This window comes from Mesoplodon densirostris, chromosome X (assembly GCF_025265405.1).
Source record: "Mesoplodon densirostris isolate mMesDen1 chromosome X, mMesDen1 primary haplotype, whole genome shotgun sequence".
Lineage (NCBI taxonomy): Eukaryota > Metazoa > Chordata > Mammalia > Artiodactyla > Ziphiidae > Mesoplodon > Mesoplodon densirostris.
This window is the reverse complement of record NC_082681.1, coordinates 137,048,669-137,075,546: the sequence shown is the minus strand read 5'-3', so window position 1 is coordinate 137,075,546 and position 26,878 is coordinate 137,048,669. Positions and strand designations below refer to the sequence as shown.

The window sequence follows — 26,878 nt, the reverse complement described above, 5'->3', positions numbered from 1 at the left end:
GGCATGTTTTTCTGTGATTAAGGAGGGTTGAGGATCCATATGTCTATTCCAGATGTAGTAGTCATATATGGCTGGGTAACAAAGGGCTCCAAACGTAGAGGCTGTAAACAACACATGTGTATCATCTCCCAGTTTCCCTAAGTCAGGAGTCCAGACACGGGCTAATGGCGTCCTCTGCTCAAGGGTTCACCGGGCTGAAATCAAGCTGTCAGCCAGGGCTAGGGGTCTCACTGGGGGCTTGGGGCTCTCTTCAAAGCTCAGTGCTTTTTGGAAGAATTTCAGTTTCTTATGTTGGAGCATTAAGACCATCATCTCCCAGAAGCCACCTGCCAATCCCTGCCAAGTGGTCTTTTTCCACCAGGCAGTTTGCTTCCTCGAGGCAACCAGGCAGTTCGCTTCCTTGAGGCAACCAGGCAGTTCCTCTGCTGTTTGAAAGCTCTCCGACGTCTTAGCCCTGACTCCGACACCTGATTAGGTCAGGCCCATCCACAATAATCTCTCCTTCCATAAGCTTGAATCGGTTGATTATAGACTTTAATTACAACCACAAAATTCCTTCACCATTGCCATATAATCCTGGGAGCGATATCTCATCCTATTCCCAGTCCCCGTCACGCTCAACGAGAGTGATTTGTATACCCATGCATACATCACGCCAGGACAAAGGATTAGGGCTACAGGTAATTGGGAACTTTGTTTTTCTGTTTCTGGGGTACATCCCCTGGTGGAACATTTTGCTCAAAATTGTAAAAGGATTTTCCTTGAACATTTCCCAAATTATTACAATCATCTCTTAGTCTTGCCGCTTCCAAAGAAGTGAATACCTCATTTCTTAATTCACTTTGCAAATTGCTTGGTAGAACACAGCGGAAAAGCAGTTTCGAAATTTAACAGTTCTCCAGGGAAATAAGCAAGCCATCCACATGCAAGCAGCCTTTGGGAGAACGGCTTTCAAGGGAACACCAAACACCTTTACGTTCTCCAGAAGAAGAAGACAAAAGAAAACAGAAAAGATACATACCCCACTGAGAAGCCTGCCTGTGTTCAAAGAGGGACCCCCCTACCTGGGGGACCCTGGAGCCTCCGTTTCCTCCTTGTCAGATGGATGTCATGATTATATTTGACTATATGGGTAGCATTTAATTCGACTACATATCTCACCCACAGCAGACACCCAGCAAATACCCAGGAGCCTCTTTTCAAAACTCCACCTGACATAGGGTGGAGTTACCCACCCTCGCCCCTTCTGAAGCATATGCTTTGGCACTTTCCGTGTTGAAAAACAGAGGGTCTGTGCTCTTGTTCTCCGACCCTGGGTTGTTTATTTTTTAATAAATTTACTTACTTATTTATTTTTATTTTTGGCTGTGTTGGGTCTTCGTTGCTGCGCACTGGCTCTAGCGCAGACTTCAGTAGTTGTGGCACGCGGGCTCAGTAATTATGGCTCATGGGCTGTAGAGCGCAGGCTCAGTAGTTGTGGCTCACGGGCTCTAGAGCACAGGCTCGGTAGCTGTGGCGCACGGGCTTAGTTGCTCCGCCGCATGTGGGATCTTCCCAGGCCAGGGCTCGAACCCGTTTCCCTTGCATTGGCAGGCGGATTCTTAACCACTGCACTATCAGGGAAGCCCCCAACCCTGGATTTTCAATGTGGGGCTTGTGACCTATTTGGGGCATCAGAATCACATGCCTTGTGCAGCGCCTGGCATAAAGTGGGAGCTTAATAAATTGTCATTTGTTAATTTATATCATAAAATTATATGTATATTATTATGCATAAAATATATGTAACATGTAAAGTTATGCAAAAGTTCGTTACATATGAAATGTTACATATAACGCCTAAAGCATATTATTACTTATTTACATTTAACTTTTAGATGTTATTAGGCTTCACCTTAAAATGATAAAATACATAAAGTATATGTCAAGTAAGTAAAAATAATCGATATGTAATTTGTGTCATTTTCAGATATTATTAAAAATAAATATTATAGAAAAATAAATGTTAAAATGTAAAACATTCAAAATGTAAAAAATACTCTATGTTTACACTAACACTGTATTACATAAGTAGATGTAATTACCTTATAATAACGCTATGCAACGAATCAATTCCTATAATAAATAATTAATATGTAATTAGGTAATAGTTTATAATGAAATTATATTACATATTATGTGCGATGCATAGTTATAATAGTAATCTAGACCCAAACACCTGGTCCCGGTCCTAAGGCAGGTGGCCTCACACTCTTGCCCCAGGTGTCGCCTCCGCCTGGACCTGAACACAGGTAGCGGCCTGGGGGCGGGGTGGGCTCGCGCATGAGCAGTGCAAAGCCCGGGGGGGGAGGGGAGGCCCCGGCCGGCACCACCCCGTCGTCTCCGGAAGTCCCGCCTCTGGGGGCGGGACCAGGGCCTGGAGGAGAAACAGGGAGCCGCCGCGCGGCCGCTTCCGCGGGCGCCGGCGCCGGAAGCGGAGATGCGTCACAGGGGCGGACGGCGGCGGTGGCGGCGGCGGCGGGTCGTGTTGGGGGCGCCTCCGGTGGACGGTCGCGACGCCGGGCGGGGAGGCCGCGCCTGCCAGGGTCGTCGGGGGCCCGCGGAGAGCTGGGGCCAGGGCGGCGGCGGCCTGGGACGCAGGCGGAACCCCGCGCCGGTGAGCGCCGTCCGCAGCCGCCTCCGCCCGCGAGCCGGGCGGGGGTCTGGGGGCGGGGACCCTGTGGCCGTGGTATCAGAGGGCCGGGGTCTGCGGGGCTCTCGGGAACGGGGACCCAGAGGTGGGGGACCCAGAGGTTGGGAGTCTGCGGGCGGCCTGGGGTCGTAGGCCTGGGGACCTGGAGTCGGGGAATCGAGGGCCGAGGTCTGTGAGGAGCCGGGGTGGGGGACCTGGGGTGACGAGGTAGCAGGGCCCGAGGTCTGCGGGGATCTTGGGGCCGAGGACACCGGGGGCTGTGAGAGGAGCCAAAGGCGTCCGGGGAGACGGGGGTTCTTAGGAGGCCATTGGTATCGGGGTGGGGCGCGGGGGGGAGGGCAGGGCCGGTGCCAGAGACGGAAGGAGGCGGGGCCGGGGGCTGGGGGTTCCGAGGTTAATGGGGTTGGCGGGGGTTACCGGGACAACAGGCAGCAGCCCGGGACAGGGAAGGCGGGAACTGGGGATCGGGGGGTGGGACAGTTGGAGGGGCTGGAGGTACTGGGCACCGCGTAGGGGCAGCTGCGGGTATCAGGGCAGCGCAGGGGCTGGGGGTCGCGCCCAGGATGCAGGAGAAGCCAGGCGACCTGGGAAGCTGGGAGTACCAGGGCTCCCGCCAGGCAAGCGAGGGATGGGGACGGGTGTCCGGGGCTCTGGTTCGGGCCCTCCCTGCGGCCTTTGGGGTCCTGTGGAGCGGGGAGTCACAGGTCTCAGCCCAGGCCAGAGCCCCTCTGCGGTTCCCCTGACCCTGCCACGTGGCTCTTTGCTCCAGCTGGGACGCCCGCACCCCTGGGGTTCCTTCTGGATCTGGGGAGGGAGCTCCGAGAGCTAGCGGGTGGGCGGGCAGACCTGCTGAGGCTGCCACCTGTAGGGCTTGGTGTTCGTGGGTCAGGCTCAGCGCTGCTGCGGCCTGGCTTTCTGGAAGCAGGCACTTGTCCCACCAGGAGGGAAGAGCTGGGGGAGGAGGGGCTCCCCCCCTCCCCCCCGGTTTCCGAAAGGCCCTGTCACTTTTATGCTTTATCTGGGCACAGAGAGGGTGCCTCTGCCCACAGTGGGGAAATTGAAGTCGATGGTCCTTGGCTGTTTTTTTCAGCTTGAAACTTCCTTCCTGTTTCTTTCATGGAAACACAGGGCCACCTCCTCCACAGGCCCTCCCAGATGCCTGTCCTGGGCCGTCCCTTCCCTCCCCCGTGAGGTGTCTGCACCCTCTGGTGGAGGTGGCGGGTGGAGCCGGCCTGGCCCGCGTACACTGGGGGCAGCGACCGACCCCGCCGAGCTGGGCTTCTGCTGCCCTGGCCCCGGGAGAGCTGCCTCTGGGTACTGGGGGCAGGTCAGCGCTGCTGAAGGAGTCGGGCTGCCAACCGTGCCTGAACGTTTTGTCGGCCCGTTTTCTCCCTTGCTTTAGTGTAATCTCATTAAAAGCACCAACGTCTCGGGCTGAGGGCCTTTCCCTACGTAGAGGCCCGTGTGCCCGACGTACAGAGAGCAGACTTCCCTCCCTGCTCTGGGCCCGCAGCACCGGCCAGCCTGGGACACCTTGCCCCGGTACCCGGCCCTGACCCCTCGCGCGCGCGTGTTTTTCAGGCCCGAGGTCCCGGCTATGGCTGCGGCTACCATCGTGCATGACACGTCCGAGGCGGTGGAGCTGTGCCCTCCCTACGGCCTGTACCTGAAGCCCATCACGAAGATGACCATCAGCGTGGCGCTCCCGCAGCTGAAGCAGCCGGGCAAGTCCATCTCCAACTGGGAGGTGATGGAGCGCCTGAAGGGCATGGTGCACAACCACCAGTTCTCCACGCTGCGCATCTCCAAGAGCACCATGGACTTCATCCGCTTCGAGGGCGAGGTGGAGAACAAGAGCCTGGTCAGGTCCTTCCTGGCCTGCCTGGACGGCAAGACCATCAAGCTCAGCGGCTTCTCCGACATCCTCAAGGTGCGCGCCGCCGAGTTCAAGATCGACTTCCCCACCCGCCACGACTGGGACTCCTTCTTCCGGGACGCCAAGGACATGAACGAGACGCTGCCGGGCGAGCGGCCCGACACCATCCACCTGGAGGGGCTGCCCTGCAAGTGGTTCGCCCTGAAGGAGTCGGGCTCCGAGAAGCCCAGCGAGGAGGTGCTGGTCCGGGTGTTTGAGCGCTTCGGGGAGATCCGCAACGTGGACATCCCCATGCTGGACCCCTACCGCGAGGAGATGACGGGCCGCAACTTCCACACCTTCAGCTTTGGGGGCCACCTGAACTTCGAGGCCTACGTGCAGTACCGCGAGTACGCGGGCTTCATCCAGGCCATGAGCGCGCTGCGCGGCATGAAGCTCATGTACAAGGGCGAGGACGGCAAGGCCGTGGCCTGCAACATCAAGGTGCGGGAGGGGCCCCGTGGAGGAGGTCCTGCGGGACGGCAGCCGCGGGCGGGCGGGCGGGGAGCCGGCGGCCCCCGTGCTTCTCTCCCAGAACCTGCGTCTTCAGGGGGCGCGAGGGAGCTGCACGCCTTCCCGTGGCTGCGAGGGTGACGGTCGGGCACGCTCGGGAGGGGGCTCCAGCTGGGCCCGGCCGGCACACCGCCGGTCCCCAAACGTCCCTTGAAACGAGGCGACGGTTCTTTCACGGCCGCGCACTGTGTCCCGTGCCCCCTGGGCAGGGGAGGCGCGGCAGCCGGCCTCGGGGCCCTGTGGCAGGAGGGGAGAGGGGCGCGGGGCGCGTTTCCTGCCGGTACCGGGGCAGGGCGTTGGGCCTCCGGGTGCGCTCGTGCTCCCGGCGGAGGCGGGGCTACACGGGTGCGGCGGTGTCCCTGTGGTTCGTGGTCCCCTTCCCCTCTCGGGAGGAGTCGCGTCCTGAGCGCTGACCGTGAGGCTCGGGGCCCGCGGCCACTCAGGGGAGGGCGTCCCGGGAGCCCCTTCCCTGCGCTGAGTCTGGGGCAGCCGGCCTCGCGCGGGCGGGTCTGTCGCCGTCTGGGAGGCTCTCCGGTCGCCCGACGCACCCCAACCTGCCCCGTTCTCCCTCTGAAGGTTTCTTTCGATTCGACCAAACACTTGAGCGACGCCTCCATCAAGAAACGGCAGCTCGAGCGGCAGAAACTTCAGGAGCTGGAGCAGCAGCGGGAGGAGCAGAAGCGCCGGGAGAAGGAGGCGGAGGAGAGGCAGAGAGCCGAGGAGAGGTGCGTGCGGCCCGGGCCGGGCCTCGGGGCTCCCGCCTGGGCCCCGTGCGCGCCTCCGTGTGCGCATGTGCGGACGGCGGCGGCGGCGGCGCCCACGCCCCTCCCGCGTGGCCCCTGCCCGCTGCCCCGGCCCGGCCTTCCCCTCCGAGCCTCCCTCGGTGCCATGCGCGGCTCCTGCTGACACAGGCACGGAGTCTTGGCCGTTTTGCAGGTTTTGCGTTCAGGCTGAAGCTGCTTTTAAGTGAAGTAGAGAACTGATGACGTGGGCGGGTTTTAACAGAAACGCCTCATTTAGGAGGTCTGTAAAGTAACTGAGGCTCACGCGTCTAAAGGCAAACTCGGGGGACGACCTTTCCCCCTTTTATCTTTTGCTTTGTGAGTTATAAAAGCAACCTGACCAACGATACTACCTGGATTTTGGAAAACAAGGAGAGGTTCTTCTTGGTCCATCACGGCTGCTGTGCGCTTCGTGTTTCTTTCGTGTGTGTGTGTGTGTGTGTGTGTGTTAAGGTGTCGTGTGTTTTGCAGTGGTGTTCAGTCTTAGGCATTCGTGATCTGTGCAGTTCCTTGCTCACTAGTCTGTGGACCTGTTGGCTGAATTGACTTCCCTGGGTTCCTGTTTTGTTTTCCTTCACCGATAGCACTAACACAGATGCGGAGATGTCTCGGCGCGTAGCAGTTCCTTTGTCTGCACCGGAACCCAGTTCCAGGGTAGTGGGTCCAGACGCCGCCGCTGTTCTCTGCTCAGCCCCACGTGGCTCCCGCGGGGAGGCGGGGATGGCTGGGCTGCGGACGAGGGTGTGGCCGTTGGTCGGGGGCCAGGAGCCCCGGAGTGAGGCCGTCGGTGCAGAGAGAGGAACGGGCGTCCGGGGAAGTGTAGGCTTTGCTCGCTGCGTGGCTGCCCTCAGGAGGCGGCCCTTGGCGGGGACGGTTTGGATCGTGCAGTGAAGCGGGCCGCAGCGTCAGCACGGCCCCCTCAGGCAGAACCGGGAAGCGCGAGTGGCGTGCGGACCACCCACCCTTGTCCCAAACGGGCTTTGTCCTCTCTCTTCCAAGTGGACCATGACCACAAACCCCCGAGCTGGGGGGCGTAGAAGTTACCCCACGGCCTTCCTGAAAGCAGCTCTGAGGTCTCGTTAAAGGCAATTTGCTTGACCTTCATGGCAGGAAAAGCGGGTGGGGAAACGGGACTGACAGTGGCCTTGGAGGACAGAGAGCAGGTTACGTCCTGGTGAGGACCCGGCTTCGCAGCCCCAGGGCGGCGCCTCGGCTGTGGCCGCGGAGGGTGGCAGGGCTGGCCTGGGACGAGCGGTGGGCCCGGGAGGCGCCCAGGGTGCGCTCTGGTGGGCAGGGCTGTGGGGCGGAGCCTGCGGGCCGGGCCGGGCACCTCGACGTCTGTGCCCGATCCCGGGCGGGCGTCTCTGGGTCCTTTGGTGTTCATAGGAACAGAGTGCAGCCGGCCAGTAGCGGTTGCGTTCCTGGTCGTGGCACGTCGTGGGCCATGAGCTCCACGGTTGAGAGCTGTGGTCACTTGAGGCCCGTGAGGCCGCTACGACCCGCAGCTCTTGACGCACACCCTGCTGCGGGAGGCCTTCAGGTGTGTGCGGCCTCCTGGCCACCGGCACCCTCGGGCTGTCCTGCTTCCCCGCGTTAGCCCGGCCTCGGGGCCCAGCCCGCCCCCCTCCGCCGTGTCCGGGTGAGCTTGGGCCCTCCCGCCTCCTCGTCCGGGCCTGGCGCCCGGGGAGTGATGTCGGCTCTTCTGCAGACGGGCTGCCTCCTGGCCTCAGGGGTCTCTTCTGTGTCTGGTCCTGCCCAGAGCGACCTCGCCTCCGTGCTGTGCCGGCAACACGGGCAAGTCAGCGAACTTAAAAGCTCGAGGGAGATGCGGGGGTGCCAGGTGGACACATCCGTTGGTCTTCACCTTCCCTGGGGGTCTGGAGCCGTCCTGCTCTCGGTGGCATCCTCATTTCCGAACGAGGAAGGGTGTTGTTAGGGTCTAGGCTGGCGGGTGTGGTGCGGGGGGTGTCGCTGTCTCCAGGGAGAGTGTACGCAGTGCTCTCGCAGGGTTTCCCCAGGCAGTGCGTGCTCTCGGGACCCCTTGATCGGGGGACACCCCAGGGCAGAGCGGGTCGGGTTTGCGTCCCCGTGCCTTTGTCGTTTCTACCACTTCCTATGAAAGGCCATGCGGTACAGTCTCTCGTGTTTGGTCTTGCCCTTAGCTCGCTGCTTCCGGAACCTTCCTGCGGCCGTGTACGTTGCCGATTTCCTTCCGCTCAGGGCCCGCGGGTGCCCGGGGTGTGAAAGCCCGTTCCGGGTGTCTCCGCTGCCACTGGGGCTGGGACCGGTCCAGCACGCTGGCTCTGCGCTCGGGGTGCGTGCGGCCAGCGGAGGGGCCTCGTCTCCCCGCGCCCCGCGCCGCTGCCGCAGCCCATTCCCCACCCGTCCGTCGTCGCCCCTCCGCCATCCGGGTGCCTTTTGTTCAAAACTCAGCGGCCGCCGCGTCCTCCCTGGCCATCCGTCCCTTTCTTCACGATTCCGGGCTGGGGTCGCACTCAGCGAGACTCTCCCGCGGATGACGCCGGAAACTCTCAGCCCCTGAGCCCCGCGCTCCTCGGGGTCCCCGGATGCGACTGAGGTTTCTCCGGGGATGAAGCGCTGCGATGCCGAGCCCCGCGGCTGCCACCCCGGCGCCCTGTGGCCGGCGCGCCCTCGCGCATGCAGCCCGCGGCCTCACGGAGCCCGTGTGTCTCGCTCGCGCAGGAAGCAGAAGGAGCTGGAGGAGCAGGAGCGCGAGAGGAGGCGGGAGGAGAAGCTGCGCAGGCGGGAGCAGAGGCAGCGGGAGCGGGAGCTGCGGCGCGGCCAGCGGAAGCTGGAGAGGCTGCAGGCAGAGGAGCAGCGGAAGCTGCAGGAGAAGATCCGGCTGGAGGAGCGCAAGCTGCTGCTGGCGCAGCGCAACCTGCAGTCCATCCGGCTCATCGCCGAGCTGCTGAGCCGCGCCAAGGTACCACCTGCCGCGCCTGCGGGACGCGGTGCCCCGGCCCGGGGGTGGGGCTCGTTGCGCGGGACGACGCTTGTGGCGTCCCCGGGTCATCGCTCCAGATCCGGGCCCTGCGCTGAGGGAGCCCGCGGAGCTGTGGGTCGGCCTCCCCGCGTCCAGGCCTTGCAAGGGCCGGCCTGACGCGGCGGGGAGGCGGGGTCGGCAGGGCCCGCCGAGGGCCGCCCGCCCACCCCCGGGGCTCACTGGGGCCGTGCTGCTCAGGCCCCGTCAGGTCAGCCGCCCTGGGCCGGGGCCGGCCGGGGGTCGGGGCGGAGGCCGGAAGATGCGCGGTCCTCGCCGTGGCCCCGGGAAGCCAGGCGCCCGGAGCCGGGCCGCGCCCCCTCAGTCCGCAGCTGCAGAGCTGACAGGTCTCAGCTGCGCTGTGCGGACGGCCTTCCCGGTTCCCCCACCTGCTCCTCCTGGACGCCAGGCCGGTAACTGCCGCGAGCCGGGCCGGGGGCGTGGACGGACCCTGCTGGGCGCGCCTGGTGCTCAGGCGGGCCGCGGAGTCAGGCGCGGGGCGACCCTAACCTGTTGTCTGGTTACAGTTGTGATCAGTCCGCGGGAAGGAGCGTGGCGGGCGCGCTGAGACCTGTGGCAGCGTGTTCTTGTTTCATGGTGAATATTGAAGACCCTGAGCAGGCCCGGCCCCGCGCCTCCGCGCCGTAATCTCAGCTCCCCGTGGCCGGCGACCTTCGCACCGACAGCAGGCGCAGAAGGCCCGCCCCGGGGCTGCGGCGAGGAGCTTTGCCAGGGCTTTCCTCCGCCGGCTGGGCAGGACGCCCGGGCGCGGGCAGGTGGGGCGGGCCGGGCTCCAGCCGCCCGCCCTTCCGCCCGCCCGCAGGGTCCCCCTGGCCGGCGTCTGCAGAGCCGCGCGCCGCGGAGCGTCCGTGCGGGTTCAGAGCCCAGCTCAGGCGCGGCCCCCTCTGTCCCGCAGGCCGTGAAGCTGCGGCAGCAGGAGCAGCGGGAGGAGACGCTGCGGCTGCAGCAACAGGAGGAGCGCCGGCGGCTGCAGGAGGCGGAGCTGCGGCGAGTGGAGGAGGAGAAGGAGCGCGCGCTGGGCCTGCAGCGCCGGGAGCGCGAACTGCGGGAGCGCCTGCTCAGCATCCTGCTCAGCAAGAAGGCGGACGGCGCCCGCGCACCCGCGGGCCTGGGCGCCACACACGCGCACCTGCTGCAGCCGGTGCTGGACATCCTGCACACCGTGTCGGCCGGCTGCGCGGGCGCCGCCCCGCCCACGCCCGGCGCCCCCCGCGAGGCCCCGCCCCGGCCGCCGGCTGCCGGCCCCGCCCAGAACGTGAACGGTGGCAGTGCAGCTGCGGACGAGGCCCCGAGCAAGGAGGGGCAGGATCCTCGCCGGGTCGCCCCCGACGACGGCCCGTCCGAGAAGAGGTGCCCCGGCGTCCTCGCCTGCATCCCCGACAACAACCAGCAGCCCAAGGCCGCGCCCGCCACCTGCGAGCAGAGCGCGCCCAGGAAGGACGCTCGCTCCGAGCAAGACAAGTGCAACCGTGAGCCCAGCGGGGGCCGCGGCCGGGCCAGCGGGGACCGGGGCAGCGACGACAGGCCCAAGCGGGAGCGCAGCCGGCCGCGGCGGGCGGGCAGCCGGGAGGACGCGAGGCCGCACAAGGAGGGGCGGCCGCACAGGAAGCGCTCGCACCAGGACGGCAGCCCCCGCCGGCGCAGCGCCAGCCCCGAGCGCGAGCACGAGCACGAGCACGGCCGGTCGCGGAGGTCCCACAGCAGAGACCGGCACGGCCGGCGGGAGAGGAGCCGGGACCGGGACCGCAGGGGCAGCTCGGGCCGGAAGCGCAGCCGCCACCGACGCAGCGAGAGGTCGCGCTCGGGCTCCCCCAGCCGGCACCGCAGCACCTGGAACAGGTAATGCACGGAGGGCCCAGGCAGCCATCCCGGAGGACCAGGACGGGGGGGGGGGCGCACGTCCTGCTGCTGCTCGCTGCCCCCACGCCCCAGCACACCCAGGGAGCCCCCTGGTGAGGAAGGCACTGTCTCCAGCCTCCTTTTCTTCGTGGCCGTGGGTCTAGTTCAGAGGCATTGTCCCTGGTTACGAGCTTTCGTTTCCCTTAAAACTGTTGATCCAATAGCTTTAATGTCAGTAGTCCTCTCTGAATCAGGAGGAGCACGTAGGCCACCAGCCGTGAGAATTGCAGACCGCCCCACCCCGGGCACACAGGCTGGCAGCGCCGAATCCCTGCATCTGCTCGGAGACGCCTATCGTACTCACTTCACGGGAGCCGCCTGTCGCGTCACGGGGACGGACTGTCCGGTGTCGCGGCCACAGCCCCACGGGGCATGGAAAAGAGGAAGCTTCGCCCTGCGGGTGTTTTTCTATTGTTTGGTTTTTTCCCTCTTTTGTAAGTTTAACGGATTGGGAACAAAGTTTGGGTGGGATGCTAAAGGAAAATGGCTCTGGTGCATTTAAGTCATCGTTGGGGAAGCAAGCTGTAGGTTCTGCAATGCGGAAACTCAGACGTGCCGTCTTTGTAGGTGTGGGCAGGTGCAGAAGTGGTACAGAGGGTCCCAGACACTCACTTTTCTACAAATTCAAGTAATTCAGCGTAAAAAAAAAAAAAAAGTTGATTAAAATTAGTTTTGGTTCCTAGTCAAGGTTAGCCTGTGTGGTTTTTTTAAGAAACCGTTTTGCTAAATTATTTTTACTTGGAACGTTTCAGATTTAATGCTGCAAACATGTTAAATTTTATAATCGTTGGCTTCTCTGAGTGAAGCTCAGAAATACTTAAAAAATAGCTGTATCGTCCGCCTTAGGAGAGATGGTGTTTATTCCAGTTTGCATTTTTATGCTGAAATAAAATCCTTTTCCAATGAACTAATGTTTCCCATACTTACGTGTTTTCTCGTTTTTAAGTTCTTTGGTCTACCTCACTGACCTGAGCGTAATTTGGCATATCTGAAATCGCTGATTTCTAAAGATTGATTTCCCATGCTGTGACTATTGTACAATAGCCCCCTGAAGAAGAACAGGCGTCCCTCTGTCTGTCTGTGTTTAAGTCAGACCCGGATCTTCTCAGCACGTGGAGGGCAGTTACGTGCCTTTTCCACCCTAGTCACATCATCGTCAGAATCTCAGGTCAGCACAACAGACTTGCACTTTCCTTCTCTGCGCTGACATTGGTCTGGTCTGTCACCAGCCGAGGTGTGGGCGCAGGACATGCTCAGATGCCCAGTGATTGGAGATGCCTCTCGGAGATGCACACGGGCAGCTGTGTCAGGATTCCTGCAGCCTGGCATTGAGTGTTTTTTGCCCCATCAGCAGCTCTGAGAAAGTCGGGGGACTGGGTGTCACTCTGGGTGCCCAGGATATGTTGCTGGATGAGACAGGCCCCCTGAAACATGGGGATCTTGAAGGAGCAAGTACAGGACTGAGGAGCAGGCCACGTGGCATCTCGTGTGTATGTAGGGGAGGTCTCTGAAGTCAAGGGAGGTCTCCGTGAGGTCAGAGGAGGTTTCTCTGAAGTGAGGGAGAGTCAGATCAGCAGACATCTCTGAGGTCGGGGGAGGTATCGCTGTGGACGAGAGTCAGGCATCTGAATTCTAAACCTGTTCCACTGATCATGCGTATTCCACCTCCAAAACCACTGAGCTACGCAGCAGAAGGCAGAGGTGTAATAAATGCTGCCCAGGCCAATCCTCCCTTACCGACTGGTCCTCCGCCTGCTGGATCTGTCAGTTCCTCAGAGAGGGGTGGCATTGACATCTCCAACTGTAGCAGCAGATGCATCTTTTTCTCCTCAAAGGCCTATCAGTTTCTGCCTTTTGTGTTTGACACTGTGTTATTAGTTGCGTACAAGTTAAGGATTGTCACGTCTCCTCGGAGAACTGGCTCCGTGGTCATTTGCAGTGCCCTTCTGTACCTTGATAATTTTCCTTGTCCTGAAGTCTGTTTGGTGGTAAATGGGGAGGAAAGGAATTTGATGGAAAGAGATGTCTGTTACATGTATGTGTCTCCTAGACACACACACAGCATCCAAGGGTGTCAGGGAAAAAGAAGGTTTTGGCGTAAGCCATGATTTTTCTCTCTTTTCAAGCCAGGCTCTGCAGAGGAGAGGACAGTAGTTTTTTGTTGTGACACAGCAGATACTTTCAGAGGCAACGTGCCTAAGAATGAGGATTCGGGACCCTGGCTTAGAACCGTTTCACCCAACAGCCCCTCTTCTGTGAGGCCGACGGCAGTGATTTGCGTGGGGACCAGGTGAAGAACGCCCATACTGCCCGTGTGGGATCCTGGTCGTTTGGACTCATCTTGGGTTTAAGACACTTGTTGTCCTTATGACTTAGGGTGGGATTTCCCAGGTTACCAGTGCAACCAACCCTTATCCACAGGTTCCACATCCACGGATTCAGTGAACCGCAGATTGAACACTATGTTTACCATCTGCGGTTGGTTGAATCCGTGTGTGCGGAACCATGGATACGGGAGGTGGACTCTGGGACTTCAGCATCGGCGAATTTTGGTACCGGCGGTGGGTCCTGGAACCGATCCCCGTAGATACCGAGGGACAATTGTGCTTTCATTTATTTTCTAAAAGTTCTCTTGTTTTCTGTTGGAGTTGTTAGCGATAAAAAATAGAGATTACTTGAAACACGTCTATTAACTGATTAGATTTTCTCTTCACAAACCAGGATTTTTCTTAGTTCTGAGGTGACTAGACTGTAACCAAGGGCGCTGTGACTAAGGAACCCGTTTATTGAGGAAATGGAAGGCTTCCACCCTAGAAGCGTTGTCCTGCCAACCTCTGGGGTGAATGAATGGGAGGTTTGCCCCTCCTTTTCTGTCTGTCTGTCTGATAGCATTTTGTCCTGAGCCTCTTTCTAGCCGAGTGGGATCATTATGTCATTGTGGGTAAATAAAAACCACCCCCAACTTATCACAGTTTCACCCGGTGGAGATGTTCTCCAGACCTAAGGGCCTGGGGGTCACCAGGAGTTCTGGGATTTGGGACTTGACTGTGGCTCTGTGTCCTCTGGAACCTAGCAACCTGCATTCGAGGAGAGATGGGGAACTGACAAAAGGCGCAGAGCTCTCAGGGAGGGCTCCAGGGGAGAACGAGATTAAGGTGGCGTCGGGCAGTCGATTCACCCCTTTCACGGCCATCTTCACTCCTGCAAACCCTGAATCTCACAGGCAACTATCGCTACAAGGGGATTTTTGACCTGCTTTCGTTTTGTAGTTTCTTACTTACCTGGATTTTTAAAGTACTGCCAAAGAGGAGGTTGTCATCACTGAAACCGTGCCTCGCTCCTCCAGGCACCTGTGCTTCTCCTCACCACGCATAGCCCCGCTCAACACGCACGGCGGAAACCCCACCGACTCACCTGAGTCACCTAGGCTGCCGTCTTGCTAGATTCCCCACTTCCTGTCTTTGCCCTGTAATCTCCCACCTGGGGTCCTTGATGCGCACCCCGTTCGAAGGGGATCGGGTCCAGTTCTAAGTCCTCGGCTTCGCTCTAAACTTGTGACCGATCGCCCTGGGAAAGCGCCTCCAGCGTCCCCCTTCTCCTCCCGCTCGCGGCCCCCGGGAGGCACCGTGCCGCCTCCTTCCTCATACTTGGGTTCTGCTCCCCACGCTGACACGGCTTCTGGGCTCCCAGTGTCACCTGGAGAGGCGGGTCTGGGGAGGGACACGGTGACAGCGGGACGGAAGAAGGGCCTCCTGGAGGTGTCTGCTGGGAGACTGTTAGAAAGGAGGTGAGACCCTTCTGCCCGTGTTTGTGCTCCCACCAAGTACAGGAACCAGGTTCCCCCAGACCCGAGGAAAAACCGGGGAAAAGTTCTTTCTGAGCCATCCTGAGAGGAAGCCCTGTCCGCCTCGGTGAGAGGACGCATTTCCAATCGAACGTCGGCTCATACTTAACATTTGCAAGGTTTTCACTTACACACCTGCTCATGATGAGTCGGAGCACATAAAACACATAAACCCTTCTGTTAACAGTAAAAAACACAAAAAACGTAAATTCTCGTACAATTTCAATTGATTTATTTTTTCTAGTTTTATTGAGATATCATTGACATATCGGTTTGAAATTTGTGTATACGGCAAAATGAGCACCACAGAAAGGCTAGTCAACCTCCGTCACCTCGTGCGGAGACATCTTACTTCACAAGTAGGATGGGATGACCAGGGACATTTCTAAGCACAAAAAACAAGAGCCCAGAATCCTGGCGGGGAGAAAAGTGAGTTAAGAATGTGGATAGGACTAGAAAAGGAAACCATATAACATTACGATTTTAAACACACTGTTATTTTGTGGGGTTTTAAGTGGATGGATATAGTTATTAAATCGCTAGGTTGTTTAGATTCTATCAGACACACTCTATAAAGAATGCAGCAAGTTTGAAAAACGTCTACTATATGCCAGGCATTGCACCCCGTTTGCATTTGCATTTAGATGATATTAAAAAAAAAAAAGCGTAGGGGGTACCTGAAAGACCCCTGCCCCAGGATGGCGGTCTGGTTTCAGACTTCCAGGTGTTCTGGACTCACCTCGGGGTGAGAGGAAAAGGCAGGATTCCACGCGGCAGGTGTGGGGGGCGGATGGAGCACCTGTAACAGGTGTTTTCCAGGCGATGCTGATGCTCTGTCGGAGGAGGGGGGTGCACTTCGTGGAGCGTCCCTTCCAACCCCTCCCACCTGCCCCACTGCCCACACGCACGTGGCGTGCCTGAGGCCCAGCCCCCTCCTCCGGGCAGGCCCTTCCCGGGCGCCATATGCACCCCCCTCTCACATCAGGCCCCTCCAGTCAGGACGCGGATGGGCTGACGTCTCCACCCCCGAGCTGTGTACGTGTCTTCCCCACACCCGCTTCAGCCTGAGTCCCCCCATCTCTGCTCTCGTCCATAAAACCCCTGCAGGAGGGTCTTCTCTCCTGCCCTGCAACTCAGGCACTGCCCTCACACTCCCACCACCCTCACCGCCCCATCAGAACACGCGCACCCAGGCGCTGTAGACGGAACGTTTGCGTCCCCCCAAATTCAGACGTGTTGGCGGGGGCCCTTACCCCCAAGGCGATGGTGTCAGGAGGTGGGGCCTCTGGGAGGTGATGAGGTCATGAGGGTGCAGCCCCCGTGGATGGGATTAGTGTCCTTAGAGAGCTCCCTCGCCCCTTCCTCCGTGTGAGGACACAGCAAGAAGACGTCCACCTAGGAACCAGGAGGAGGGTCTTCACCAGGTGCTAAATCTGCCCTCACCGGGATCTCAGACGTCCAACCTCCGGAACCGTGAGGAATAAATGTGTGTTGTTTATAAGCCCCCAGTCTGAGGTATTACAGGAGCTGCAAGTAATGAATACCAGGTGGTCTCCAAGTACGTCTGAACTCGCCCTTCTCCAGTCACGCTCCCTCTTGCTTTAGGGCAGCAAGTTAAATCATCCTGCGGCCCCAGGCTCCAAACTAAAAAGAAAACAATTTGCTCAATTAAAAAAACAAAACCCATTAGAACGGCAATACTACTACTAATCATCATCACTGATAGTAATAATAAAAGGGAAATAAACACTGATGAGGATGTCGAGAAATTGGGTCCCTGTGCACTGTTGGTGGGAATGTAAATAGGGCTGGTGCTGTGGGAAGCAGCATAGCAGTTTCCTAAAAAGTTAAACATAGACGTACCATGGGCCCCAGTCATCCCACTGCTAAGTGTACACCCAGAGGAACTGAAAACAGTCATTAAGAAAAGCTTGTACAGGGATATTCATAACAGCAGTATTTACAACAGCGATAAATGTGGAAACAACCCACGTGTCCATGGATGGATGGATGGATGGATACACAGAATGGGGTCCATGCACACAGTGGAATATGACTCAGCCGTGAAAAGGAGTGAAGCTCTGACACAGGCTACCACGTGGATGGACCTTGAACACACGATGCTCAGTGAGAGAAGCCAGACCCAGAAGGACACACAGTGTGTGATTCCGTTGATAGGAAACGTCCAGAACAGGCAAATCCATAGAGACAAGAAAGGAGATTCATGGTTGTCAGGGGCTGGGGAGGGGGATGGGGAGTGACTTTTCATGGGGACGGGGTGTCCTTGGGGGGATGAGAAGGTTTGATAGAGGTGATGTTTGCACAACACTGTGAAAGTCCTAAATGCTTCTGAGCTGTTTACTTGAAATGGTTAAAATGGTCAGTTTTATGTTGTGTGCATTTTACACGAATAAAAACCTAAGAATATGGTGTTTTGGCTTTTTCTTTGATTTCTCCTTTCCCGGGGTCTTGGTCTAACTCTGTAACGGAACCAAACTCGGGTCCGCTCACCTGTGTGCAGTAAAGCCAATCACCTTCACCCCCGTGGTGAGGGAAAGTGCAGCTTTATTGCAGGGCCCAGCAAGGAGAACAGGGCTGGTGCTCAAAAAACCCAAACTCCCTGAAGGGCTTCGGCAAAGCCTTTTTAAAGGCAAAGTGCGGTAGGTGTGTCCCAGGAGGTGTGATCAGCTCCTGCACAATTCTCTGGTTGACTGACGGTGAGGTACCAGGACAGGGTCACAGGGGTTAAGGTCATCTGGCCTCAGGTGCCAGTGGGTCCGGGAGCTACGTGTTCATGATCATCAGGTAGTTAATTTCTTCCACTTGGTGGTGGTTTTAGCATCTGCAGAACAACTCCGGAAACGTGCATCAGAGGCTGTTATCTAAGTACTTTAAGGCCCCAGAGGGCCCTACTCGGTTACAATTCCCGGGGCGCCTCGATCTGTGAAAAGGTTTAGAAGGCTGCTTTGGTTCAGGGACTGGAGGGTGCACAGCTCCCCAGACATCGGCCAGCCCCGCCCTCCTGGGCCGTGGGGAGGAGCAGAGGATGGCGTGGCCCCGCCCACCCGCCATGCTTCCGCCTCTCCAGGCTTAGGCCCATGCGGCTCACAGCCCGGGGCGTCTTTCCTGCGCATGCGTCGTCCTTACACCAGCTCAGTATCTCCTCAGCCTTGGACCCCACCCGCTGCAAGGCGCAGAGTTAGGGGTGCACCTCTGAAACAGGAGCCCTGCCGTCCACCACTGATCCGTGACTCGCCGCTACTGGTGAGAAATCTGTATGGGTTTCCTGGGGCGTCTGTGACAGACGGCCACAAGCTGGGGGCTTAAAGTAACAAACACTCATCCTTCCCCAGTCCTGGAGGCCAGGCATGTGAGGCTCAAGGTGTCCCAGGGCCGAGGTCCCTCCAGAGGCTCCAGGGGAGGGTCTTTCCTGCCTCTTCCAGCTTCTGGGGGCTCCAGGCGTCCCTGGGCTTGGGGCCGCCTCCCTCCCGTCTGTGCCTCTGTCTTCACGTGGCTTCTCCTCTGTGTCTGGGTCTCTCCTCTTCTGTGTCTTAGAAGGACCCTGTCATTGGATGTAGGGTCACCCTCATCCAGGAGGACCTCATCTCAGACCCTTCACTGCATCACACCCGCAAAGACTGCATTTCCAAATAAGGTCTTTTCTGAGGTTCCAGGAATTTTAGGGGGACAGTCTTCAACCCAGTGCAACATCCCAATTTCAGAGATGTTAAGTGTTTGGGTTTTTTAAATTACATTTTGGAATTGATACAACCATTTCTCACCTAATAACTAGATCACGTTGAATCTCTGATTTTCCATCTTCCTTGCATGTCAGCCCTGGGAGTGTTTAAAAAGCCAAAAGCTTTTTACATTTGTGCTTACGTTTAAGTTAGAGATTTAAAAAAATTATTTTATTGAGGTAGAGTTGATTTACAATGTGTTAATTGCTGCTGCACAGCAAAGTGTTTCAGTTATACGTGTATATGTATACTTTTTCATATTCTTTTCCCAGGATATTGAATATAGTCCCCTGTGCTCTACAGTAGGACCTTGTTGTTGATCCATCCTAAATGTAATAGTTTGCATCTACTAACCCCAAACTCCCACTCCATCCCTCCCCCACCCCCCTCCCCCTTGGCAACCACAAGTCTGTTCTCTACGTCTGTGAGTCTGTTTCTGTTTCGTAGGTGTTTGTGTCATATTTTAGATTCCATGTATAAGTGATATTATATGGCATTTCTCTTTCTCTGGCTGGCTTGCTTCACTTAGTATGATCATCTGTAGGTCCACCATGTTGCTGCAAATGGCATGATTTCATTCTTTTTCATGGCTGAGTAGTATTCCATTGTGTATATGTACCACATCTTCTTTATCCAGTCCTCTGCTGATGGACACTTAGGTTGCTTCCATGTCTTGGCTACTGTGAATAGTGCTGCTGTGAACATTGGGGTGCATGGATCTTTACCAGTCAGTGTTTTACTGGACCATATGATTTAGAGATGCTTTTAAAACGCGTATGGTTGTTTGCAGTGAAGGCAGAAGAGGCTGTTTGCAAGCTCCTGTACTCAGAAGCAAAGGAGCAGTGGGGATATCCATCTCTGCCCTGCACGTGTGTGTCTTCAACACTGAGGTGTAGGGACGCCCGGAGACACAGGCAGGGCAGCCACGCAGCCCAGAGCAGGCCGTGCGTGTTCATCCAGCCTGTACATGCGATCACCTGAGGCTACTTTCGTGTTCTGCTTCTTCCTAAGTTTCCACGGATGGGCAGACCTTGTTTCGTCGTGCTTTGCTTTACTGCACTTTACAGATGGTGGAGTTTTTAGAAATGGAAGGTTTGGGCCCCCCCGCCTGTGTCGAGCAAGTCTATTGGCGCCATTTTTCCAACATCATTTGCTCACTCTGTGTCTCTGTGTCACATTTTGGTCATTCTCGCAGCATTTCAAACCTTTAAATTATTTGTTATGGTGTCTATGGTTTTTGATGTTATTACTGTGACTCACAATATTTGTTTTATTGGGGTGGCCTGGAGCCAAACCCGCAATCTCTCCGACGGACATCTGTGTGCTTTTTTCTTTTATTTTCTTTGGCCTCGCTGCACGGCATGTGGGATCTTAGTTCCCCAACCGGGGATCGAACCCACGCCCCCTGCCGTGGAAGCGCAGAGTCTTCTTAACCACTGCACTGACAGGGAAGCCCCTAGGCTCATTTTTAAAGAACACCCATCAACATAAATTCTTTTTTTTTTTTTTTTTTTTTTTGCGGTACGCGGGCCTCTCACTGTTGTGGCCTCTCCTGTTGCGGAGCACAGGCTCCGGACACGCAGGCTCAGCGGCCATGGCTCACGGGCCCAGCCACTCTGCGGCATGTGGGATCTTCCCGGACCGGGGCACGAACCCGTGTCCCCTGCATCGGCAGGCGGACTCTCAACCACTGCGCCACCAGGGAAGCCCCCAACATAAATTCTTTTCTGGCCGATGAGAATAGCCTTCTGTCAGGATGCCGTCTTTCTTCTTCTGGTATAAATGGAGACCGTTGAGGACCTGGCTGCGCAGGACAGATGCTGATCCAATGAACAGCTCAGCACAGCCAGGCACCTTGGGGCTCTTATGGCCTCTAAGTCCTTTTGAGACAGGCTGGGACCTGGGACTCTTTGCTGCAGTGCTGGCACCTGGACACACCTCTCCTGGAGCAGCAAAATACAAAGAAACTATAAGGGACTAAAAATAACCACGTGCATGCACAGTTGGGGCAAATTCTGGACAAGAGATACAAAGAGACCAAAAACCCAACTGTGACCTCTGAAGAGCCGGGAGCAAAAGCAGGATACTGCATGCCCCCTGCACTGGACACCACCAAAGGGGTGGGCAGACCACCTAAGCCTCCCCTCTGGCCCAACCCCTGGACCCACCCGTACCGTCACCCCGTATAAGGAGCCAGCTCCCCCCTCCTCGGGGAGCGGGGCAAGGGCACCTGTTCCTTGTTCTCGCTCCCCACCCACCACTGCAGCAGGGACTCCGGTAAAGCTTTGCCTGAATTTCTTGTCTGGCCTCTGATCAATTTTTATTGATTAAGGAAGGTCAAGAACCCTGGTCGGTAACACTTTCTGCCCCTGGAAGAGTAAATCCAAGCACTGACCTTGAATTTTATAGGTTCCTTCTCGTCACTCAATCTCATTACTAAACTAATCACCTTAAGTGAAGATCCCGGATTGATCCTGCAGCCAAGGGGGATTTGGCTGAGAAAGGGCTGCTTGCGTTTTAATCAAGCAAATGGTCTCGATGGCCAGTCCCTCTGCCCTCCTGTGGGTCCCTCCCAGGGGTCCCCCATCACTCTCGCCTTCAGGCTGTGTCCACCGTGGCATGGTCAGCTGACAGTGAGGTCCTGCTTGCCAGGGTCCAGGGTGGAAAAAGGCAGGAGGGCCACCACGGCGGGGGCAGGTGTGGGGGTGAGCTGCAGCCCCCATCTGGGCTCTGAGGGTTTAAACCTGAGTGTCAGAAATGGCTGGAAAAGCGGGGGAGCAGCTCCTCAGCGGGGCTGGGCCATGGCAGGACCGAGTTCAGGGTGGGTTCTGGGCTTCCTCTGGGATTAGCATGGCTCACCATGGTTCATTGGTGATTGAAACGCCTCCAGTGGAAATAATTGATCTCCCTGGTGTATCAGATTAAATGATGGACCCCCCCAAAACATATGTCCTTGTCCTAAACCCCAGAACCCAGGAACGGGACCTTATTTGGAAAAGGGGTGTTTGCAGACGTGATGAAGTGAAGGGTTTGAGATGAGGTCCTCCTGGATGAGGGTGACCCTACCTCCAATGACAGGGTCCTTCTAAGACACAGAAGAGAGGCAGACACAGAGGAGAAGCCCCGTGAAGACGGAGGCAGAGACGGGAGGAAGGCGGCCACGAGCCCAGGGGCGCCTGGAGCCCCCAGAAGCTGGAAGAGGCGGGAAGGACCCTCTCCTGGAGCCTCTGGAGGGACCTCGGCCCTGGGACACCTTGACTTCCAACGTCTAGTCTCCAGGACTAGGTGAGGATGAATGTTTGTGGTTTACAGCCCCCCAGTTTGTGGTCATTTGTTACAGCTGCACCAGAAAATTAATACACCCCCCCTCTCCCCATATGAAGGGCCCAGAGCCTGTTCAATCCATCCAATGAGTTATCAACGCCAGGGATTAGTGGGCGTATGGGTTTGGGGCCAGTTCCACAGCTGATGGTGCAAGGGCGGGCAGGGGCTGGGGGTGCAGGTGATTTTAAGGCTGTGTGCTCATCAGGGACAGAAGGAGTGAGCGGAAACTCCGGGGGTCCCCATAAGCGTTGTCATCCCCTTAATCAGGCTGATGGAATTTTCTAGAATAATCCATCTTGGGCTCACTCCCTGGCCTCCAGCAAAGAGCTTGGGGCATCAGCACTGAGCCCCTGGCCGTCCCCTCAGCTTGCTCAGAGACCCGTGATTCCCGAAGCCAGGACAGTTGGGGTCCTCCAAGCTAGGCTGGCCTGGAAGGAAGATGGGGTCCCCCTGGGGAGGAGGACTGCCGTCTCCTGGAGGAATATTCCGGTGGCTTCACGGTCTCCCAGGTAGGAAGCTCTGCGAGCTAGCGGGCGGGCGGGTAGACAGCCTGAGGCTGCCCCCTGTATTGTTTGCTCTCCTCCGGGGGCATGAGAATGTCCTGGAACTCTGGACAAGACTATGTGCAGAAGCTTGGCCATCGGGGCCTGGGGCCCTTCTGGAGATCTGTTGACCCCCACGGACTCCACCTCAGAATGATGTTCATGAAAGCTTAACCTGAACTAGGTAAGATTACAAAGGAAATGATGGTTATTGGGATACAGGTATCAACTTAATTCAGACACTTACTTTGTGATCGAGGAATACGGGTGCTTGTCTGCCACACCCTAAACACAAGGTGATGCATTTAAAATCGAGGCAGCTTTGAAAGGTTCACCCACGACGTAGTAGACGTAAGCGTTTCATCCCTTCTCGTGGCTGAATGGATATTATGTGCGGTGAAAGTGCCAGACACAGAAGGTCACAGGGTGTGTGACTCTGTTTATAGGAAACGTCCAGGACGGGCAAATCAGACAGACAGAAAGTGGGTTTGTGGTGCCAGGGGCTGGGGGAGGGGGAGGGGGAGTGACAGCTCATGGGGACGGGGTGTCCTTTTGGGGGGATGAGAAGGTTCTGGAACCAGATAGAGGTGGTGGTTACACAACACTGTGAATGTGCTAAACGCCGCTGAGCTGTTTAGTCTAAAATGGTTAAAGGTGATTCTTGTGTTACTTGAATTTTTGCTTCAATGAAAAGTGGAGGGAAGTTAGAGTTGGATTTTGTGTTGTAGAGAGACAGGGGTGGTGGGTGTGTTGAAGTAGGCTGTGAGCGGTGGGTGCTGGCCTTCCGCCGGATTCACTGGGAATCCAGTCCGTCCTCGCTTTGGGGTCCAAGTGGTGAAGCTCTCCTTGTGCAGAGTCGCTCGGAAGCAGGTAGGGGCAGCCAGTCTCCTCTTGCTCGAGGACGAGGCTGGGCCTGTCTTGTGAAGAGCGCCCGTCCAGGCTTTCTCGAGTGAGCCTCCACCCTTGAGAACACACAGCCTCACCACGTGGCAGCTGACTGTCCTCGGGGCCTAGAGATGCCCCAAGCTTGGCCACGCTGGCAGGAGGGGAGGGGTGTGAGTGTTTGTGACAGCAAGATGGGACGCTGTCTGCAGCTGGTGGTCCATCCAGACCCCCGGCTTCAGGGAGGGCACTGCCCGCCGGCAGGGTCCCACGGTCTCTGCGGCTGCTGTCGTGCACCTGAGGACAGTGTGGCCCCTCCTGGCCACGTGGTCACACGTGCATGGTCTGGGCGGACTTTGTCCTCGAGGCGGGTGCTCAGATTCAGGAAGGGTGGACCGAAAAGGGGAGTGAAGCGTCTTCCCCATCCAAGCTCCGGATCCCCCAAATGCTGCCCGGGGACCCTCCTGGGCTGTGACGCCTATCTTAGCACCACTGAGATATAGGGAAGAGAACCTTACAGAAAACAGAGTAACTTGCTGCCTTCCCCTGGCTTGAAAACATGACCTGGCTGTGCTCCCATCCCATCCCCAGCCAGCTGGGGCCGCCCGCTCTTTACTCAGTGCCAGCTGCGTGCTCACAGGGCGTTCGGTGGCTTATAAATCTTGGGAGGAAAGTCGCTTTGGTACACGCAGTTTCATGCCATGTACTATCACCCGTAACAGAACCAGAGCAGATGCAATTTTACTAGAATAAAACTTAATACAACCCGAACAGAACGAGAGAGTTAATAAAATCTCCGTAGAATAAAGCTGAATGCAACCTTAAAAGAATAAGTCAATAACCTCTCAATAGAAGAGTGATTACAGCTTTACTATAATAAGAGTTAATACAACCTCACTACCTAGAAGCTAACACAGTCTTAATCAGATAAAACAATACAACCTTAATAGGACAAGAGTTAATAGAATCTCAATACAAGAGCTTCATCCAACGTTAAGAGAATAAAACGTACTACAACTGCATAGAATAAGAGTTCATAAAATCTTCCTACACAAAGAGTGACCACAACCTTAATACAGGAGCTCATACAATCATAACAAGGTAAGAGGTAATGCAAACTTCACAGTGCGAGAATCAACACAACTTGAACAGAAGAGCTAGGACCATCTTTAGAGAATACACCTTAACACGTCCTTAGTAGGACGAGACTTAATAAAACCTTAATAGAAAAAATCTGAATACAACCTGCATGGCATGAGGGTTAGTAACATCTCAGTAGAACAAGAGTGATTGCCATGTACTGTACGAAGAGTTAATACAACCTCACTACAAGAGCTAATACCATCTTAATAGGATGAAACTTAGTGCAGCCTTAATACAGTAAGAGTTCATGTGACCTTAATAGGATAACGGCCAATAATACCTTAAGAAGAGTAGATACAATCTTAATAAAATAAGAGTTACTATAACCTTAAGGGAATAGGAATGGATACAATCTTAACGACAGTTAATATAAAATATAATCTTAGTAGAGTGAGAGTTGATGGAACTTTATTTTAATATAATGGTTCTCAAAGGGGGACTGTGCCCCCAAGGGCACACTTGTCAACGTCTGGGGACATGTTTGCTTGTCACAGCTGGGGAGGGCGGAGGATGCTCCTGACATCCGGTGGGTGGAGACCAGGGATGCTGCTGCACAGCCCGCAGTGCCCAGGACGGCCCACATCAGAGGATGATCCAGCCCCAAACATCGGTACTGCCGCTGCCTTAATAGAATAACAGTTACTAGAACCTTAATAGCAGAATTAGGAATTAACAAAATAGTATTACACTCCCCTCTCCCACATGCATTCGGAGGGCTTTTCAGTGTAATCGTGGGTCAGGAAGCAGCAACTTCCCTAGTTAACATAGACACGGGTCTTACTTTTATGCTCTTAAAACAAGCCTAATCGTAAGTGTGGGAAACACATTGTCTCAAGAAACCATCTCTCCACTGCACACCTGAAACTACGACAACATTGTAAACCAACTCGACTCCAGTAAAATTTTTTTTTAATTTTTAAAAATGAAAAAGAATAAACAATAAGGACCTACTGTATAGCGCAGGGAACTATACTCAATAGTTTGTAATCTATATGGGAAAAGAATCTGAAAAAGAATGTATACGTGTATTCTTTTATATATAACTGAATCACTTTGCTGTACACCTGAAACTAACACGACATCGTAAATCAACTCTACTTCAAAAAAATAAAAATAAAAATTGTACCCCAAATCTAGGGTACAATTCTGGAGGAAAAAAAAAAGAAAAAAAACTGTCTCTCCTCGTGGGGCGTTTAAGGATCCACCTCTCATGGCCAATATCATCCCAAACCATGTGTGCGAGGGAAAAAAAATGCATTGATGGTTTATTCATTTTTTTTACCCTTTATGTATTATTTGGAGCCACCCTATTCACTTCTTTAGATGGAGAGAGAAAAAGAGAAAATAAACCATCTTAAGACTCTTGACACCAGCAGGTAGGGAACACCACTGACACCTTAAGGGAAAAAAAAAAAGGAATACGTATATTTCCTTGTTTGGAAAATGAAAACGATGCAGAAGGAAGGTTCCAGAATGAAAGAGCAGAAGGCCCTGTCTGTCCCCCATCCCCTGAATTTCTGCTCCCAGGATCAGTGTGACTAGCAAGGGACAGAGAGAGGATTCTAGGATTTTGAAAACTCACATGTGGTTTCCCGTGGTTGCATGTGCCCCTCGATATCCCTCGGGCATCCCCTTTGGGGACCTCAGAGTCCCTTACGCGGGGTGTGCATTTCCCAGGACAGGGTCTTGCCATTCCGGGCAGGTTCCGTGAAGAGCTTCTGTGGACGGATAGGGCGGGGGCAGCTGCTGCAGACGCCTGGACCTCCCAGGCTCCCACACCTTTGTGCCTGCCCGGCTGGCCAGCCCACGAATGACCCCCTTGGCCCCTGCCTCTAGGGGGACAGCCCCCACCGGGCCCTGGCGCCCACCCTCCCTGGGGACCAATCCATCTACTCCCATGGGGCAGGATTAGGGCTCAACCCCTCAAACAGCAGGAGCAGTCTCTTCTTGGGTGCAAGGTGGGAGCATCATTTGAAAAGTGTTTTTATTGTGGTAAAATAGACATACTGTAAATTTTACCATTTCAGCCATTTTTAAGGGCACAGGTCATTGGCATCAAGTCCATTTGTATTGTTGGGCACCCACCCCCACCATCATGTCCAGAACTTTCCCATCTTCCCAAACTTGGTCCCCATTAAACACTGACTCCCCCTCCCCCAGCCCCTGGACCCACCATCTACTTTCTGTGAATTTGACTCTTCTAGGGAACCCCGGTACGTGTCCTTCTGTATCTGGCTTCTCTCACTCAGCGTCATGTCCTCAAGGTTCATCCACATTGTACCTGGATCAGAATTCCCATCTTTTCTAAGACTGAGTCATATTCCATTGTTTTTACACGGTATTTTGTTTATCCATCCACCATCAGTGGACACCTGGGTGGCATCCACCTTTTGGCCATTATGAAGCATGCTTCACGTGAACACACGGGTGTCCACGCTATCTGTTTGGCTCCCTACTTTTGGTTCTTTTGGGTCTACACCCAGTGGTGGAATTGCTAGATCCTAAGGTCATCCTATGCTGAATTTTTTGAGGAACTGCCCTGTTTTCCTGAGCACTTCCAGATGCACGCTCCCTCCCCAC

The 26,878-nt window shown here is 56.0% G+C and overlaps 2 protein-coding genes across 3 annotated transcripts in view; both read left to right on the top strand.

Moving 5' to 3' along the window:
- Positions 1-2,444: 2,444 nt before the first annotated feature.
- Positions 2,445-11,730, top strand: AKAP17A (A-kinase anchoring protein 17A). Of its 2 annotated transcripts, XM_060087449.1 has the most exons (6): positions 2,445-2,656; positions 4,274-5,051; positions 5,697-5,845; positions 8,606-8,846; positions 9,820-10,763; positions 11,018-11,730. In XM_060087449.1, the coding sequence occupies exons 2-6, from the start codon at positions 4,290-4,292 to the stop codon at positions 11,028-11,030; spliced, it is 2,109 nt and encodes a 702-aa protein (XP_059943432.1). In that variant the 5' UTR covers positions 2,445-2,656; positions 4,274-4,289; the 3' UTR covers positions 11,031-11,730. The 2 variants fall into 2 exon arrangements, with proteins under 2 accessions (XP_059943432.1, XP_059943434.1); XM_060087451.1 differs by having other exon boundaries at positions 9,820-11,730.
- Positions 11,731-13,328: 1,598 nt separating this feature from the next.
- Positions 13,329-26,878, top strand: part of ASMT (acetylserotonin O-methyltransferase) — a gene marked incomplete at its 3' end in the record, with an annotated part of 29,792 nt that continues 16,242 nt past the window's right edge. Inside the window, exons 1-6 of the mRNA XM_060086568.1 lie at positions 13,329-13,406; positions 13,713-13,764; positions 14,514-14,610; positions 17,756-17,865; positions 20,984-21,112; positions 22,167-22,240. Of these exons, the coding sequence (XP_059942551.1) occupies positions 13,329-13,406; positions 13,713-13,764; positions 14,514-14,610; positions 17,756-17,865; positions 20,984-21,112; positions 22,167-22,240 (540 nt within the window). The remainder of the gene's footprint in view (positions 13,407-13,712; positions 13,765-14,513; positions 14,611-17,755; positions 17,866-20,983; positions 21,113-22,166; positions 22,241-26,878) is intronic.